The sequence below is a fragment of the Equus quagga genome, unplaced genomic scaffold (assembly GCF_021613505.1).
Source record: "Equus quagga isolate Etosha38 unplaced genomic scaffold, UCLA_HA_Equagga_1.0 143272_RagTag, whole genome shotgun sequence".
NCBI lineage: Eukaryota > Metazoa > Chordata > Mammalia > Perissodactyla > Equidae > Equus > Equus quagga.
In genome coordinates, this window is record NW_025796654.1 from 1 (window position 1) to 19,690 (window position 19,690).

The 19,690-nt window shown below is 45.4% G+C and overlaps 1 protein-coding gene across 1 annotated transcript; it reads left to right on the forward strand.

The window, feature by feature from the left end:
* Positions 1–46: 46 nt before the first annotated feature.
* On the forward strand, positions 47–5,607 carry LOC124232888 (leukocyte immunoglobulin-like receptor subfamily B member 3; the record flags this gene model as incomplete). Its single annotated transcript, XM_046649790.1, is given in 11 exon segments — positions 47–248; positions 407–706; positions 932–1,128; positions 1,130–1,214; positions 1,506–1,805; positions 3,305–3,424; positions 3,774–3,816; positions 3,900–3,937; positions 4,180–4,232; positions 5,022–5,186; positions 5,265–5,607. Coding segments are annotated over 11 exon segments (1,647 nt in total), but the record flags the coding sequence as incomplete, so codon positions are not given.
* Positions 5,608–19,690: the final 14,083 nt, after the last annotated feature.

Consider the following 19,690-nt stretch of genomic DNA (forward strand, 5'->3'; position numbering starts at 1 on the left):
CACCAAGGGGAGCTCTGTGACCATCTGGTGTCAGGGGTCTCTGCAGGCTGAAGTCTACCATCTGTATAAAGAGAGGGTCTCTATACCCGTGGAGACAGAGACCCCACAGGACTCCAGCAACAAGACCAGTTTCTCCATCGAATCTATGAGCTCACACACTGCAGGGCTGTATCAGTGTGCATATCACAGCCGCAGGAACTGGAACGGCTGGTCAGAGCGCAGTGACCCCCTGCGCCTGCTGGTGACAGGTAAGGGGGAGGAGCCAGGTCCCCTCCCACTGTGGGCTCCTCCTCACAGACAGAAGGGAAGGAGTGTGGGCTCAGGGGACCTCAGCCCTCACAGTCCACACCTGGGGCATTTGAGCTGACGGTCCCCCCTTTAACACAGCTCCCTTCTTCTCCCTCAGGAGTCTACAGTGCGCCCTCCCTCTCAGCCCACCCAGGCCCTGTGGTGGCATCAGGAGAGAATGTGTCCCTCTTGTGTAGCTCAGAGTTCACATCTGTCACTTTCCATCTGCTGAAGGAGGGAGGAGCTGATCCTCCCCGACACGTGGAATCGAGGAGCCATCATTGGAGGGAGCCGGCTGTCTTCCCTGTGGACCCCGTGAACACCTCCCATGGGGGAACCTACAGATGCTATTATAATCCCCACTCCTACCCATATGTGTGGTCACACCCCAGTGGCCCTCTGCAACTCGAGGTCACAGGTGAGGGTTCCCCTGACCCACCTCTTTCCTGGGACCCCAAAATGACTGACCTAAGCTGCGTATCCAGTGGAGCCCTGGGGGTGACGGGGGTTGGTGACTTGACCTCCTGGGTCCTGAACCACAGAGCAGGATGTTTGGGGGTCGACCAGTGAGAGCTCTCACTGTAGCCCCAGTGGGCAATGTGGGGTCTGCCTCCCCTTCGATGCCACTGTCCCTTCTCTCCAGGTGTGTACAAGGAGCCCTCCCTCTCAGCCCAGCCTGGCTCGCTGGTGCTCTCTGGAGACAACCTGACCCTCCAGTGTCGCTCAGAGGCCGGCTTTGACAGATTCGCTCTTACCAGGGATGAGGGGCTCACACCCCCTCAGAATCTTCATGGGCAGCACAGCGGCGACTTCCCCCTCGGCCATGTGAGCCACACCCACGGGGGGCCAGTACAGATGCTATGGTAGACACATCCTCTCCTATGCATGGTCGGCCCCCAGCGCACCCCTGGAGATCCTGATCGCAGGTGAGGAGCCCCATGTCCTGATTGTCTGCTCAGGGTGCTGGGCCTAGTGTCACCCTTTGTGGTGATGGGGTCCAGAGACAGGGTCCTGGAGCAGGGACTGAGATGGGGCCGTGGTCTAGGGAGAGGGAGTGAGAAAGGCGGAGACGCCAGGAGATAAAAGACAGAGAGGAGCTGAGAGGGGGTCACAGACAGAGTCCCTGGAAAGAGGATGGTGGTCCTTCAACTCACGGTCAAGGTTGTGTGGGGGGGAGGGGGCAGCTCTCTACACATCACAACCTTCCCCTCCCTCAGGAATGTACGAAAAACCCTCCCTCTCAGCCCAGCCGGGGCCCTCAGTGTCCTGGGGAGAGAACGTGACCCTGCAGTGTGGCTCTGAGATCTGGTTCGATACCTTCCATCTGTCCAAGGAGGGGTCACCTGCTCCTCCCCAGCACCTTCGTCTGCAGGACACGGCCGCCCCCTTTCAGGCCAACTTCACCATCGGTCCTCTGACCTCAGACCATGAGGGGACCTACAGGTGCTACGGCTCAAACAGCACCTCCCCCCACCTGTTGTCACTGCCCAGTGACCCCCTGGAGCTCCGGGTCTCAGGTGAGGAGCCCCAGTCGTGCCCCTTGTGTCCTCACGGTCAGTTCAGGGTCCTGTTCCCAGGGGACCTCTGGGCTGGGATGGGAGTGAGGGGGTCACAGAAGGCAAGTCAGCCAGAGGGGAACCTCCCCTCTCAGAGGGATGGAAAAAGCCAGAGCAATTCCCAGCCGGCCTCATCCTCATCCTCATCCTCATCCCTGAGGTCCAGAGACATTTGCGGTGAGTGGAGACAGCTGGGGAGGACTCAGGGCTGACAAAAGGAGAAAAGGCCAGAGGCACCGCCTCCTGATCCTCCTCCAGTGTCCAGTCCTAGAAGTCCCTCACCCAGAGACACAAGAGCGCTGACTAGAAGAGGCTGATGCCCAGAGGGACCAGGATCACTCACTCGGGCATGGCCTGTCTCCCAGGGGAGTTGGGCAGAGATGTCAGAGGACACGGGGCTTCAGGAGTTCTGAGGCTGGGCAGACGGCGGATGGGGCGTCATGGCAGAGGGAGGAGATGTTGAGACCCATCTCGGGGGAGGGGCAGCCGGGCTGAAGTGGGGAGAATGGCAGCCACCCCCTCACTTCCCATCCTGATCCCCAGGAGACTCTGAGGATCCACTCTCCCCCGGGGAGTCAGGCACAAGGTGGGGTAAGCGAGGGTCTCTGTGGGGAAGCGGTGCGTGGGAGGGGCTCAGGTCTGGTCTTGGCTCAGTCCCTTCCTGAGATGGTGACCTGAGGAACGCTCGTCTTTCTCCGTGAGACCAGTTTCACTGATTGCATGGTCCAAGAAGGCTGCGTGGACACTGAGTGTGGGGACACGTGTGGTGTCTGAGCTCTCCTCCACACACTCAGGGGCGCAGCCCGTCCAGGAGGAGCCGTGGAGTTGGGGCAAGGACACCCCCGGGTTCAAACCCCAGGGCTGCTACTGCCCACCTGTGGGACCCTGGACGAGGCACGCTCCTCTCCGAGCCTGAGGGTCCTCTCTGCACAACAGGCCTCCGCCATGCCCCTCAGAGAGAGAGCCCTCAGCCTGGGGCCTGGCCCCGAGAGCTCAGGGAGGACAGCCCTCCCTCCTGCCCTTCCCAGATGCACACGCTCCATGTGCACACAGGCCCCCATTGGGGGTGCCAGCCCTCTGCAGAGTAGGGGACGGACATGGGCTGGGAGATGGGGGTGGGGAAGGGATTGTGTTTGCTGGTCAGGTCTCTGCCTCGTGTTCTGCCTGGAGAGTAAGGGCACAGCATAAAAAATGATAATAGAAAACAAGGGAACCCACCGTTCTGGGTTCCAGTCCCAGCTCCGCCACTTCAGGCTGGGTGACCTGGGCACATGATTTACCTCTCTGTGCCTCAGTCTCCTCATCTGTGAAATGGGTGGGTGGAGGATGGCAGTGTTTTGGTGCATGATTGTTGGGAGTTAGAGGAGGTGAGTGCACAGACCCCAGCACGTGTGTGGCACACAGTAGGTGCTCAGTTAAATAGCGTCATTGGCTCATTCATGACATCACATGTGCCCAAGGTCTCACATGGTATCTGAACGTTCTGATTGGAGTCACGGTGGCCTTCGTCCTGCTCCTCTCCCTCCTCCTCCTCTTCCTCCTTACCCGACACCAGCGTCAGGACAAACGCAGGACACCAGGTGAGTAGGGAACAGGGTGACCCGGCTCACAGGAGGACGTGGGCTTAGGGCACCAGCCAAAGGGGAAAAAAAAGTAGATGGGAAAGTCAACCAGAAAAAGACTTTTCCAGAATCTCAAATCAGAAAATCCAAAAGAAAACACTTAATCCAACACATATGTACACATTGAAGGAATTCTTTCACCTTTTCAGTCTCATGAAATATTGAAACATACACACAAGCAAGGGTTACGGTTTTCTTCTTTTCTCCCGAATCACATGTGGAGGGCGGGTGGTCATCACCTTCCAGGGCTGAGACTCTGTCCATCTTGACCCAGCCCAGACACAGGCTGATCTCCAATTTCCTGCAGGGGCTGCAGACCCACAGCCCAAGCACAGAGGCCTGCAGATCAGGTAATTCCTGCCCTGAAGACCCCAGACTCCCACCCCACCCTCGGCCCCCTCTCTGCCCCTTACACTCCCATCTCCTCCCCCAGCTCCAGTCCAGCTGCTGACACCCAGGAACAGACCCTCTGTGAGAGGAAAAAGGGGCCCCCATGGGGGGTGGGGGCACAGATTTCAGTGGGCCATGGGGGCATCGGCTGGAAGGGTCTGGGGATTTGGGGTGAAAAGGACTGAAATTCCCCTGAGTGACCTCGGGCCCATCTCCTCACCCCTGGATCTCAGTGGCCCATCTGGGAGCAGAGGAGGGGCTGCAGCCCTGAGAGACCTCAGGGAATCCTGACAAGAGACACACCCCCTGTTCTGCCCCAGCAGATGCCGCCGTGAAGGACACACAGCCTGAGGAGGGCGTGGAGCTGGGCCATCAGGTGAGACCCCAGCCCTGTCCAGGCCACCAGGGACCTTCCTGTTGTCAAACTTGACCCAATGGACACTTGGCTGTCCTCACGTCACCCAGCTCTCAGCAGCGTCCCACACTGATCCCTCCTCTCAGGCACCTGGGGCGTCCTGCTGTGACTTCACTCTTCCTGGTTTCTGTGACCTCAGTGCTCCTCCTCTGTGGTCCCCTTTTCTGGTTCCTGTCCACTGTCTGACCTTCTGGTTGTTGGATGCACCCCAGGTCTCAAGAGGATGCACGAATAAGTGAATCACCCACAAGTCCCCTAGGCTCCCCTTCATTCTTTCACCCCACATTGTGAAAAGGGAGCTCCCTGTTTACCTGGCTCCATTCAGGTGCTGTAGGTACAGCAGTGAGCAATACTGTCTCCACATTCCTTGAGCTCACCTCGTGGGTAAGAGACCACATGCAAATATGAGAGTAGCTTCCTAGAGTGTAAAGTGCTGTTAAGGAAAATAAAGTAAGGAAAGGGGGTAGAGTGCAGGGTGGGGGCAGAGGAAACAGCAGGGGCAAAGGTCCTGAGGCAGCAACATGCTTTTTCAGGAGGATGGGCCGTGTGGCTGGATTCAAAAGACCAAGAGATAGCATGTTGGGATAAGAATCAGAACTGTAGGAAGCATCCAGATGTCACAGGCTTAGTATGTACCTGAAGATTCCATCAGGAAAGTGAGCTCACTCTGTAGCAGTGTGGACAATTGACTGGAGGAGGTCAGCAGTGGGATCAAGGAGACACTGTTTCTGTCCCTCTGTCTCCCTCCAGCAGAGCCTCCATGATGAAGACCCCCAAGGAGCGACATACGCCCAGGTGAACCACTCAAGAGCAAGACTCAGGCAGGGAGTGGCCACCTCTCCTGCCCCACTGTCAGAGGAACTGTTGAACTCTAAGCACAGACAAGCAGAAGAGGACAGACAGATGCACAGACAGGTGGGTCCCATGCTCTCCCAGACCCCAGGCTGCCCCCACCCCAACCACATACCTATCCCTCACTTTCCCCTGTTCTAGGCTGCTGCATCTGAAGACCCCCAGGACGTGACCTATGCCCAGCTGAACCACTTGATCCTCAGACGGGAGATGACACCCCCTTCCTCCCAGTCAGAGGAGCCCCCAGCAGAGCCCAGCGTGTACGCTGCTCTGGCCATCCATTAGCCCAGGAAGGACCCGGACCCCATCCTCCAGCGAGGGAGACTGCAGGGACCCCAGAAGGCACAGAAGCTGCCCCCACTAGACGCTCAGCTAATAACCCCCAGCCAGCCTGGAATCCTAATGTGGACCACCAGGAGCTTCTGGGACTCATTGGGAGTCACCTGGTTCTGCAGTCTGATAACTGATATCCCCACATTTTGGAAATAAAGCCACAGACTTCTCAGTAATGCATGAGTGAAATGAGAAATCCAAAACAGAAGGGAGAGAATGTTTTAAGCTGAATAATAACGTAAACATTACACATCAAACCTACAAAACGGGGAAATTAAGAACCATGAATGAATGAATGAATATCTTAGAAAAGCCTAAAAAAATCAGTTACCTGAACTATCACACCAAGAATTTAGAAAAAGAATAGAGAATTATTCCAAATGAAGGTGGAGGGAGGGAAATAATATGACAAGATTAGCTACTAACGAGGACAAATAAAAAACTGAGAAAAGTCAATAAAGACTTTTCGCTCTTGAGAACATTATTCACTCTTGCAGATCCCAGCCACAACGCCCAAGGGAAAACGAGAGGAGGCACATTACATCATCAGGACAGCATCACAGACCCTACAGACTTTCAGTAGATGACAGAGCATTAGGAACAACTTTATGCCAATATACTAGAAAATCTAGATGAAATGGACAAAATCCTCAAAAATACAATTCACCAAAATGGTGGAAATAAACATAAACAGGAAATCTGAATTGTCATATATATCAAATATGTTGAAGGTATAACTAAAAATTTTCCCACAAAGTGAACTCTGACTCTGGAAAGATTCACTGATGAGTGCTTCCAAATAATGATGAAATACACACATGAACGCCTGGACACACACACGGACACACACACATATATACACATACCAAATAGTGATGAAATACACACATGGACGCCCAGACACACACACGGACACACACACATACATACACATACCAAATTTAAATCAGTTTCTCCCAAAAATAGAGAAGGAGGCAATATTCCTCCCAACACATTTTATCAGGCCAGAAAAAAATTGATACCAATACCTCTCAAGGAAACTACATAATGGGAAAATCACAGGAAGCTCTCTCACAGGATCTTAGCTGTAGATTCCTACACAAAATATTCCCAAATAAGAGTCATCAGTATATAAAGTCGATAATATAGCATGACCATGCTGGTACGTCCTTTTCAGAAATGCATGATTGGTTTCATATTCAAAAATCAGTCAATACATTTCAAACATAAAAGAAGAAATACAAAAAACTGATCATAGCAACAGATTCAAAGCTCCTGATAAAATACATCACCAATTCAAAATGAAAAAAACCTCAAAAAAAGGGAATTTCCTATCATTCATCAAAGCATCTTTAAAAATCCACAACAGAAATAATTTTCAAAAGTAAAAACTTGAAATCTTTCCACCTGTGACTGAGAATAAACAAGAATGTTCACTACGACCTCTTCTATTCAGCAGGGCAGTGGAAGAACCAACCAATTAAATAAAGCCAAAAAGAAGTGAGAAGAGTGAATGGATCGGGGCTGGCCCCGTGGCCGAGTGGTTAAGTTCGTGCGCTCCGCTTTGGTGGCCCAGGGTTTCACCGGTTCGGATCCTGGGTGTAGACAGGGCACCGCTCATCAGGCCATAATGACACAGCATCCCACACAGCACAACCAGAGGCACTCACAACTAGAATATACAACTGTGTACTCGGGGGCTTTGGGGAGATGAAAAAGAAGAAAAGAAAAAAGATTGGAAACAGATGTTAGCTCAGGTGCCAATCTTTAAAAAAAAAAACAGGTGAATGGATGGAAAAAACTGTGTTACTCACAGATTACAAAACTGTGTGCATGGAAAACCCCAAATAATAGAAACATCTGATATTCTAACTTGAAAAGGATTGATCCAATGTCACTATATGTCATCAATATCTAAAAATCAGTTGCATTGCAGACTCCCAGTTTTGGACCAAGAGGAAGTAGAGCTATGTCTCCCTAACCCCCAGGAGGCACAGTAGAACTCCTGGACCTTGTACACACAACATCAGCAGAACACGCCAGACAGTGCAGAGAAGGCAGCACATGGGCTAAGACTGTCAGGGCCCCAGGAGTGACACAGTGGGTGTCCAAGGAGCCACGTGGGGGACCTGGACAGTACCCTCCTCCTGGCAGTAATGAGTCACTACCCCAGCCAGGTGTCAGAAAAGGCCTCCTATGACCAGATTTAAATAAGATCCAGACTGTCGCAATATAATATCCAAAATGTCCAGTTCAAAACAAGAACCGGGAAATCTCATCTTGCATGAGGAAAGACTATTGTCAACAGATGCTAGCACTGGGATGACAGACGTTGCAATTATCTGATAAGGATTGTAAAGCAGCCATAATAAAAATGCTTTCGTGAGCAATTGCACACGTTTAAAATGAATTTTTAAAAAGAGTGCCTCAGCAAAGAAAAAGAAGATACAAAGAAGAAGTTAACGGAAATTTTAGATATGAAAAACACAATAATCAAAATAAAAGGCTCCATGGATGGGATCAACAGCAGAATGGAGGGGACAGAGGAAACAATGAGCATGAAGACCAGACAATAGAAAGTACTCAATCTGAACAACAGGAAAAATAAACTGGAAAAGAACATGAACAGAGCCTCAGGACCTATGGGACTATGACAAAAGATCTCACATCCGTGTCATCTGGGTCCTAGAAGCAGAAGAGAAAGAGGACGAGACTGCAAAACTATTCAAGAAATCATGGCTGGAATTTCCCCAAACTTGGCAAAAGTCATAAACCTACGTATTCATGACACTTAGTGAACCACAAACAGGATAAGTCCAGAGAAAGCCATGCCAAGATGCATCATAATCCAACTAAGGAAAACAAAAGACTAGTGTCTTCTTTTTTTTTTTTTTTTTTTTTTTGGTGAGGAAGATTGTCCCTGAGCTAACATCTGTGCCAATGTTCCTCTGTTTTGTATGTGGGATGCTGCCACAGTGTGGCTTGATGAGCTGTGTAAAGGTCCATGCCCGGGCTCCAAACCCACGAACCCCAGGCCTCAGAAGTGGAGCACACAAACTTAACCACTACACCACCAGGCCGGCCCCAAAAGACAAGTTTCTGGAATGCAGTGAGACAGAAATGCCACCTGACCACAGAGGGAAACCCATTCAGATGACAACGGTCTTCCCATCGGAAACCATGGAAGCAGGAAGCAAATGGAACAACATTTTTCAGCTGCTGAAGGAAAAGAACTGTTGACCCTGATCCTGCAGATGGTGAAGTTATCCTCCAGGAATGAAGGGGAAACAAAAACATTCTCAGGTGAGGGAGCTAAGAGGATTGATCACAAGCAGGCCTCCCCTAAATGGATGGGAAAGGAAGTTCTTGACCCAGAAAGGAACTGATAAAGGGAGGAATCTTGGAACATGAGGAAGGAAGAAAGAAGAATGAGAAGAAAACACGTGGACACCGGGACAGCGCAGAGGACAGAGAGTCGAAACTGTCCAGTTGCTTTTCCTCCATGAGCACTCACCTCACGTTATTTTCAAATCTTGAGGCAGCAAACACAAACATACACGCACTGATGCAATGATGTTTGCATCCTTTGTTAATCGACTAACGTTTTAGGAAACAAGGGTAAGTTGAAGTTGTATTTAATTCCCCGAGCTCACACAGAGAAGGGAGATGTTGGAATTCCGCGCAGCACAGGGACCTGTGGATCACTTGGAGCAATAAAACCTTGAAAGGAAAAGCTGAACCACAAAGTCATTTAATCAACTCCCAAAACAGAGTAACAGAGGTTACCTGCTGTTTAAAGAAAGAAAGCAGAATCTGTGTACTCAGGAGTATAACATTCATCTTGCTTGGCATATTCATTAAAAACAACCCTGCACTCAGGTGGACAAACAGAGGTTACTGCCACCCTCGAAGACTTAATGGAGGCAGCGGGGGTCCCATCGTACCCCTGCTTGACGCACCAGCCCGGCCCCTGAAAAACTAGACGGATCACGGGCAGTGGACGGTGGAAGGCCACGGTCCTCACCAATACTGACTCCTGTCACAGCTGCTCTGCAGGATGGATGCATTTACTAGGACAGAATTCTGCAGCCTCTGGTCACTTCTATGCAGCTGTGATCTGGTAACTAAGCAGCAGCTCTTCTTCACCTGGGATGGACTGCACTACACGTTCACAGTGTCCAGGGATACACTAACGCTCCCTCTTTCACAGCCTCATCCAAAGGGACCCTCGGCATCTTGACATTGGAATGAACATCACATTTGTTCACAATATTGGTGACATCGTGTTACTTTGACCTGATGACTAGAGGGAGGCAAGTACTCTGGTTGCCCTGGTATGTACTCTAGATGGTGGGAGATTTAAAAGAATAAAAAAGGAAAAGGAAATTCAAAAATTAAGCCTTACCCTGACAAGGACAGCACGAAAAAGAAGAACTACAGCCCAATATCACTGATGAACATCGATGTAAAAATTCTCAACAAAATTTTGGCAACCCGAATTCAGCAATACATCAAAAGGATTATACATCACGATCAAGTGGGATTCATACCAGGGACACAGGGATGGTTCAACATCTGCAAATCAATCAAAGTGATACACCACATCAACAAATTGAGGAATAAAATCCACACGATCATCTCAATAGATGCAGAGAAAGCATTTGACAAGATCCAACAGCCATTTATGATAAAAACTCTTAACAAAATAGGGATAGAAGTAAATCACCTCAACATAATAAAGGCCATATATGACAAACCCACAGCCAACATCATACTCAATGAGCAAAAACTGAGCGCCATCCTCCTGAGAACAGGAACAAGACAAGGATGCCCTCTATCATCACTCTTATTCAACATAGTACTGGAGGTTTTGGCCAGAGCAATTAGGCAAGAGAAAGGAATCAAAGGAATCCAAACAAGAAGGGAAGTGAAACTCTCGCTGTTTTCCGATGACATGATCTTGTATATAGAAAACCCCAAAGAATCCACTGGAAAACTACTAGAAATAATCAACAACTACAGCAAAGTTGCAGGGTATAAAATCAACTTACAAAAATCAGTAGCATTTCTATACTCTAATAATGAACTAACAAAGAGAACTGCAGAACACAATCCCATTCACAATCGCAATAAAAAGAATAAAATAGCTTGGGGTAAATTTAACTAAGGAAGTGAAAGACCTATACAACAAAAACTACAACACTTTCCTGAAAGAAATTGATGACGACATAAAGAGATGGAGAGACATTTCATGCACATGGATTGGAAGAAAAAACATAGTTAAAATGTCCATACTACCTAAAGCAATCTACAGATTCAACGCTATCCCAATCAGAATCCCAATAACATTCTTTACAGAAATAGAGCAAAGAATCCTAAAATTCATATGGGGCAACCAAAGACCCCAAGTCGCTAAAGCAATCCTGAGAAAAAAGAACAAAGCCGGAGGCATCACAATCCCTGACTTCAAAACATACTACAGAGCTATAGTAATCAAAACAGCATGGTACTGGCACCAAAACAGGTGCACAGATCAACAGAGCAGAATTGAAAGCCCAGAAATAAAACCACACATCTATGGACAGCGAATCTTCGACAAAGGAGCTGAGGACGTACAATGGAGAAAAGAAAGTCTTTTCAACATATGGTGCTGGGAAAACTGGACAGTCACATGTAAAAGAATGAAAATTGACCATTCTTTTTCACCATTCACAAAAATAAACTCAAAATGGATCAAAGACCTAAAGGTAAGACCTGAAACCATAAGGCTTCTAGAAGAAAATGTAGGCAGTACATTCTTTGACATCAGTATCAAAAGGATCTTTTTGGACACCATGTTTTCTCAGCCAAGGGAAACAACAGAAAGAATAAACAAATGGTACTTCATCAGACTAAAGAGCTTCTTCAAAGCAAGGGAAAACAGGATTGAAACAAAAAACAACCCACTAATTGGGAAAAAATATTTGCAAGTCATATATCTGACAAAGGGTTAATCTCCATACTATATAAAGAACTCACACAACTCAACAACAAAAAATCAAACAACCCGATCAAAAAATGGGCAAGGGACATGAACAGACATTTCTGCATAGAAGATATATGGATGGTCAATAGGCACATGAAAAGATGTACATCATCACTAATCATCAGGGACATGAAAATCAAAGCTACACTAAGATATCACCTTACACCTGTTAAAATGGCTATAATCACTAAGACTAAAAGTAACAAATGTTGAAGAGGTTGTGGAGAAAAAGGAACCCTCATACACTGCTGGTGGGAATGCAAACCGGTGCAGCCACTATGGAAAGCAGTATGGAGAGTTCTCAAAAAAGTAAAAATAGAAATACCACATGACCCAGCCATCCCACTACTGGGTATCTATCCAAAGAACTTGAAATCAGCAATTCCAAAAGTCCCATGCACGCCTATGTTCATTGCAGCATTATTTACAATAGCCAAGATGTGGAAGCAACCTAAGTGCCCATCAACTGACAACGGGATAAAGAAGATATGATATATATATACAATGGACTACTACTCTGCCATAAAAAAGGATAAAATCGTCCCATTCACAACAACATGGATGGACCTTGAGGGAATTGTGTTAAGTGAAATAAGCCAGATAGAAAAAGACCATCGCTGTATGACTCCACTCACATGTGGAAGTTAAACATGTAGACAAAGAGAACAGATTAGTGGCTACCAGGGGAAAGGGGTGGTGGGAACAAAGGGTGAAGTCGTGCACCTACAACACGACTGACAAACAAGAATGTACAAGTGAAATTTCACAAGGTTGTAAACTACTATAATCTCAATAAAAAGTTAGAAAAAAGATTCAGGCTTGCCAAAGCAGTGAACTTTATAGATGTGCTGCTCTCTGAGTCCCGCCATGATATACCCTGTATCACACCTTGCAACACTTCACACTAAGAAAGAGACACAATTCTGGGTACGAGGCTTTGGATGGTGGAAGCAGCATATACCATACTTGAGAAAACATATTTCTCCCTTATCAGGTGAGTGACAAGGCTATGGGTTTGAGTGGAGCCCAGAGGAAGACAGGGGTCTGCAGTACCAGGACCCTAGTGCCACAGCCAAGTGACCTGCCAGGTCCCCTGGTGCTGTATGAACCCCTGTACCGTGAGGCTATGGGAATTCCCTGCCCAGCCCACTGGCAGAGTTCAAGTTCAGCGCCCTTGGGTTCATGCCATCACATCACCTGCAGCAGAGAGTAGACGCCACTTAAAAGGCTGCTCCTGACGTGCTACTAGTTCCCAATAGAAACTGAATGACTGACAAGGAGACATCAAGTGTCCATGCAAGTGGAACCATCCATGACGAGCTGACAATTGTCATTCCCACCAAGCCATAAGGTTGCAATCCATTGTTGGGTGAGAGTGGAAACCTGGAGCCATGGAAAGGTCCAGAAGACAAAGGTGAGTCGTACAAAGATGTGGTTAGATGCAGATGATGCCCACATCCGTACGCATCACAATGGCGCCTCTCCTGAGCCATCATCTACAGCTCTGTGGTCTGGGTCATGCCTGGTGGTGGGATGTTTTGGAGTAGTGTTGCGCTACAGCCCCACTCAGGGGACTCTGATGAGAGGAAATGCCTTCAGTGGGCAGATATTCGTGCAATGAAAGGGATAATGCACATTTTGTGGAAAGAGAACCGGCTAAATGTAAAGGTGTACACGGACTCCAGGATAGTAGCAAATATCTTGCCTATACGGTCAGGGGACTGGAAGGAGCATAACTGAATGGAGGAGACAAGGATATCCAGGAAGGAGCCATGTGTATGGACAGATGTACAGGACTGGGCTCAAAGCACTGGATCTTTGAATCAGATATCGATGTCCCCAGAGAGCCCCACTGTAGACAAGGTTCTTAACAACCAAGAGGACAGGTTGGCTCTTTCAGCACATACTAGCCAGCCTCTGCTCTTCATCATCCCAGTGTTTTACAGAGCGGCCTATGAAGGACAGCCACTGCGGGAGAGATGGAGGCTCTTGATGAGCCTGGTGTCATGGACTGCCTTTCACTGAGAGTGATGCAACTACAGACAGTGATGGATGGCCATCGTTTCAGCAGCGGAGACCAACACAGAGAGTCCTTAACATGGTATCATTCCTTATGGAAGCATCAGACATGTGGCTGCAAGTTGATTTCAGCCCTGATGGAATGGACACTGATTGAGCCTAACTAGCACGTATGTGTGTGTGAACACTGAGGCATAAAATGTGCCCCCTTTAAGCGTGTAGTTTGATCACCTTTGACAAATGTAGAAATTCACGTAACAGCTACCACCACAATCAGTATACAAAACAAACTCCTAAAATTCCATGGTGACCTTTTCAGTCAACCTATGCCCCCCAACCCCAGACTGAGGCAAACAGCAATCAGCTTCCTTCACTAGGTGTTAGTCTTGCCAGATCTGGACTTTCACAGAAATGAAATCATAAGGCATGTGCTTTCTGTATCTGCCCTCTTTTGTGCAGTAATTTTTTAAAAATTTGTTCATATTATTGATATCTCACTTTAGTTCGTTTCATTGCTGTAATAATTATTGATATTGAACATTATATCGTGTTTACTGGTCATTTAAATCTCTTCTTTTGAGAAATGTCTGTTCAAACTGTTTTGCTGACGTGGGAAGGTTTTATTATTATTTGTAAAAACTTTACTTATTCTACATACAAATCTTGTATCAGATACACACACAATATATATATTTTTTCCCTCAGTCTGGCTTGTTTCTTCCATTACCTAACACTGTCCTTTGAAGAGCAAAAGTTATTAATTTTTTAAACTCCAATTAACCTTTTTGTTGTTGTTGCTGTTTTTGATTTTGTATCTTTCTGAGGAATCTGTATCTAATCTAAGTTTGTAAAGATTTTCATGAATGTCTTCCATTAGCTTACAGTTTTGACTTTTGCAACTAGATCTATGATTCATTTCATGTGAATTATTGTTTCTGGTGTGAGGTAACAGTCAAGGTTCATTTATTCCAAATAGACATCCAGTTGCACCAGCACCATTTGTGGAGAAGATGATGTTTTCCTCAAGGAAGAACTTCTGTCTTTGTTGAAAGTCAATGGATCGTCTACGTGTGGGTCTAATCTAGGATCTCCATTCTGTTTATTTTTTCTACCTCCTGTCCTTGCGCAAATACCACACTGGCTGTTACATTTGTTCCTTCCACAGAAAGTCTTGGTGTAAGAACATGTCCAATTTTATTCCTTTTCAAAACTGTTGTGCTATCACTGCTCTTTTGTATTTCCACATACATTTCCACAGCCTGTCAATTGCTAAAAAAGCTAGGTGGGATTTTCATTGAGGTGGTTTGAATACACGCCAGTTTAGAGAGAGCTGATATCTTAACAATATTGATCCTTTCATCAATAAATATGGGATACTGCTTCTTTTTTTAGTTCTTTAATTTCTCTTAGCTAAGAATGATAGTTTTCAGTCTTCAGATCTCACACCTCTATACTTACATTTCTCCCTACATGTTATGGTCTGGGGAGCTATTGTAAATAGTCTTGTATTGTAATTCTGCTTTCCAATTGTCCCTTGTTAATTTACAGAATAAAATTCAACTGATTTTTGAATATTGATCTTATATCTTGAGAACTTGCTCATTCGCCTCTTAGTTGTAGAAGCTCTTTGTAGATTCCTTGGGATTTCCTCCACCTGATTATACGGATTGGGAATAAAGACAGTCATATCCCTTCCGTTATGCCTTCTATTCCCTTTCACTTGTCTTACTGCACCGGCCACTTCTGAATAGAAGCGGTGAAAACATCATTGCCTTTTTCCCAATCACAAGGGAAAAACATTCAGTATAATTTTAGCTAAGCATAGGTCATAGATGCTCTTTATCTGATTAAGGAAATTCCCTTCTATTCCTGTATTGCTGAGCGTTTTATTTATTTGATCCAATCTTTGTGTGCATGTAAGTATGTAAGGATGTGGTTTTTCTTTGTCAGTCTCTTAATGTGGTGGATTGCGTTTATTGAATTTCAGATGCTGAACCAGCCTGGCATCTGAGCATGAATCCCACTTGGTTCTGATGATTGTTCTTTTCCTATATTACTGGGTTTTATTTACCAATACTTTGGTGGGGATTTTGACATCTATGTTCTTGAGGGACATTGGTCTGCACCTTTCTTTCCTTGTACCGTCTTTGTCTGATTAGTGTTTGGAGTAATCCTTGCCTCATAAAATTGTTGCAAAGTGTTTCTCTCTCTTCTGTTTTCTGGAAGAGAATGTGAAGAATCGTATTAATTCTTCCCCAAATGTTTGGTGGTATGTGCCAGTGAGACCGCTGAGGCCAGGAATTTGCTTTTCTGGAAAGTGTTTTAACTACAAATTCAATTTAATGTTTTTCAAGAATATCAGATGATTTCCACTTCAGTGAGTTTTGGTAGTTTGTGTCTTTCAAGAGTTGGGCCATTCCATTTAAGTTGTCCAATTTATGGGCACAGTGTTTTTTGTAGTAGTATTCTCTTACTATCCTATTAATTATTAATTGATTAAAAATAATCCTATTTATAGTGACATTCCATCATTCATGCTAGATGTCGGCAAGTTGTGTCTTGTCTATTTTTTTCTACCATTAGCCTTTCTAGTGGTTTGTCAATTTTATTGGTCTCTTTAAAGAATCAGCTTTGGGTTTCATTGATTTCTGTTCCTGTGTTTTGTTTCCAGACTCATTGATTTCTGCCCTCTGTTATTATTGTACTGTGCTTACTTTGGGATGAGTTTGCTCCTCTTCTCCTTGTCTCTTAAATGGAAGCTTAGGTTAGTGATTGGAAACCACTCTTTATTTAAAATGAGTACTTTCTGCTCTTCTCTTCCTTCTAAACTCTGCTTTGGCAGCACCCCACAATGTTTAGTAAGCTGTATTTTCATTTTTGTTCAGTTCAAACTATTTTCTGATTTTCCTTGAGTCCTTTTTGCCCCATGGATTATTTAGAACTGTCTTGTTTAATTTCCAAATAGTTGAAGATTTTCCATATACCTTTCCAGTAATAGGTTTTTACTTAAATTCCATTAGGATCAGAAAAGAAGTGATGGATGATCACTTCTTTTAATTCTTTTAAATTTGTTAAGCTTCATTTTAAAACCAAGGATATGGACTATCGTGGGCAATATTCCATGTGCGCTTGAAAAGAATGTGCACTTTGCTGTTGGTGGAGTTTTCTCCGTGTGTCAATTAGATCAAGTGTTGATAGCGTTGTTCAGGTTTTCTGTGTCCTTGTTGATTTGCCATCCATTTGCTCAAACAATTACCAAGAGAGGAGTGTAAAATCCCAGACTACAGTTGTTGAATTATCTATTTGCCCTTTCATTTCTGACAGTTTTTCCCTCATGCATTTTGAAGCTCTGTGGTTTTGTGCATACACACTTAGGATTACTATGTCTTCTTGGTGAGTTGAACTTTTTATCTTTATGTAATATCTTTCTTTATCCTTGATAATTTTCTTGTTCAAAAGTCTACTTTACCTGACATCTTTTATTGTTCTGTCTCATATGGCAGCCACTGTGGCAGATAGAATAATGCTGCTTTCTCCCAAATTTCAATGATATCCACACCCTGATCCCTGAAACCTGTGACTATGTTACCTTATGGGGTAAAAGGGGGTTTGAAAATGTGACTAAAATAAGTATCTTGAGATAGGGAAATTTTCCTAGGTTATATGGGAGAGCCCGAGGTATTCACAAAGCTTCTTGTAAGAGGGAGACAAAAGGGCCAGAGTCAGTGGTCGGAAATGTGATGGGGGAACCAAGAGGCTGCAGTGATGGAAGGAAGGGGTCAGGAGCCAAGCACAGCAGGCAGTCCCTGGAAGATGGAAAAGGCCAGGAACCATTTCTCATGGCAGAGCCGCCAAAAGCAACCACCCCTGCTGACACCTCAACTTTACCCAGTGACTGATTTTTTACTTCTGACCTCTATCACAGTAAGATGATAAATTTGTATTGTTTAAATCCACTAAATTTGTGATTTGTTACAGCAACAATGGGAAACCTAGACAGCCACTTAAGCTTTCTTTTAATTAATGTTTGCATAATATATTCATCCTCTTATTTTTAATAAATTTACATTATTGTATTAAGTGAACCTCTGATAGACTGCATGCAGGTGGGTCTTACTTGTTGTTGTTAATCTAATCCTAATCTCTGCCATTTAATTGTGCTTGCACCATTTACATTTAATGTATTATTGAAAGTTCTTTTAAGGTTTATCACTGTATTGTTTGTTTTCTGCTTGTCCCTATATTGTTTGCTCTTCAGTGTCCCTTCCTTGTCTTCTTTTGGCTTTTTGGAGTACTTTTTAGTATTTCATTTTAATTTATCTGCTGATGTCCTAACTGTAACTCTTTGCATGTTGTTTCTTAAGTGACTGTTGTAGGCATTATAATATACACACATAACTTCACAGACTCCACAAAGAGTTAACATTTTATCTTTTCAAGAGAAATGGAGAAGCCTTATCCCCGTATAGGTCCTTTCACCCTCACCCCTTCGCGCTGGAGCTGTTCTGTGTGTTACATCTACAGACATAAAAACCCCATCAGACAATGTTAACAGTTTCGAATTGGACGAAACCAAACATATTTTAAAGAACTTAGAGGAGAAATATATGCTATTACATTTATCTAGATATTTACTATTTTTCACTCTTCATTTATTCTTGAAAGTCCAAGTTTCCCTCTAGAAGTATTTCCTTTCTGCCTGAAGAATTTACCTTATTTCTTTTAGAGCAGGTCTCCTTGTGACAAATTCTCTCGGTTTCCTTTCTCTCAGAATGACTTCATTTTGCTTTCATTCCTCAGGACACATCCAGAAGAATTCCAGGTGGCTCTTCTTGTCTCTCAGAACTTTCACATCTTCTGACCTGGACGGTTTCTAATGTGAAATCTGTAATCATTCAGATCATTTTTCCTCTGTGTTTCATGGCAATTTTCTCTGGAAATTTGTTTTTTTGGGTTTCACTAATTTGATTATGATTATGATGTGTGTGGGCAGAGTTTTTAAAGCTCATCCTATTTTGCGTTTGCTGAGCATCTTGGACGTATAAATTTACGACTTTCAATAAATCTATGAAATGGTCAGCTTTTATTTTTTCAAATATGTTTTTCTTCATTAATATCAATCTCCTTTTGCTGCAGGATCAATGATATAATTTATCTCACAGATCCCTGAGTCTGTGTTCATTTTTTTTAAACTTTTTTGCCTCCAACCCGTGCTCTCGCTCAGTGCCTGGAGAAAGAATCCACAGTATGAGATGAAGAGCTCTGCTCAGGGGAGGAAGGGGCAATAAGAAGGCAGAAATGACTCAGAGATTTTGAAGGAAAGTGATGAAGAAAAAGATGGTGCCGACTTATAGAAACAAGGAAGTCAGTGAAGGGAAGTGTTTTGAGGGGAAGAAAACCCTCATTCCCAGGTTGGGAGGGAGGGCTGTGATTTCTTCTAAGAAATGGTGATCAGCCCTCTAAGCATCTCCCCAAGCCTCCTTCTCCCCTAGGGTCATCCTCCCTGTGAGGGCCCCATGGGCTCCTCCAGGCACCAAGGCAGAGAGAGGATCAGCCCTCAGTTCTTCAGTCCCTTGCACTTCACATTCAATCGTCACATCCACACCACCACGCCCCTTGAGTCCTTATTAACAATATCACAATCCATCACAAGAGTCAGGAGGTCTCATCTGTGTCATCACATCAGCCTCCTTCCTGGTCTTCCAATCCAAGCCCGCACTCCTTTCTCCAGTTCATTCCTCTCGCTGCCTCCAAAACATTCTTCTAAGAATCCCGTCTGGTCTGATCCTGCCCTGCTCAAAACTCTTCCTACAGTTTCCATCTTCAAAAAAATACAAGTTGCACCATCTGATGTTCAGGGCTGTGAATGATCAGGCCTGAGCTAAACTCACCAGCCCCAGCAAACACAACTCTCCTCCTCAACCAAACTCATCACAGTTAACCACACACACCTCCAAACACACACACACCAACTGAGCTACTTAACAATTCTGTGCCTTCCTCGGGCTGCTCCCACAGCAAGTCTGCACCTAGCTGACTCCTTTCCAACCTGAGGGACCAAGAAGCCATCCTGTCTCATTCCACTCAACTGGAAATGTATTTTGTGTTATAGGTTTGTGCAAGGGTTATATGAGAAAACCACATAAACGACTTCAAATACTGATCAACACACCATCCAGGGGCCAGATTA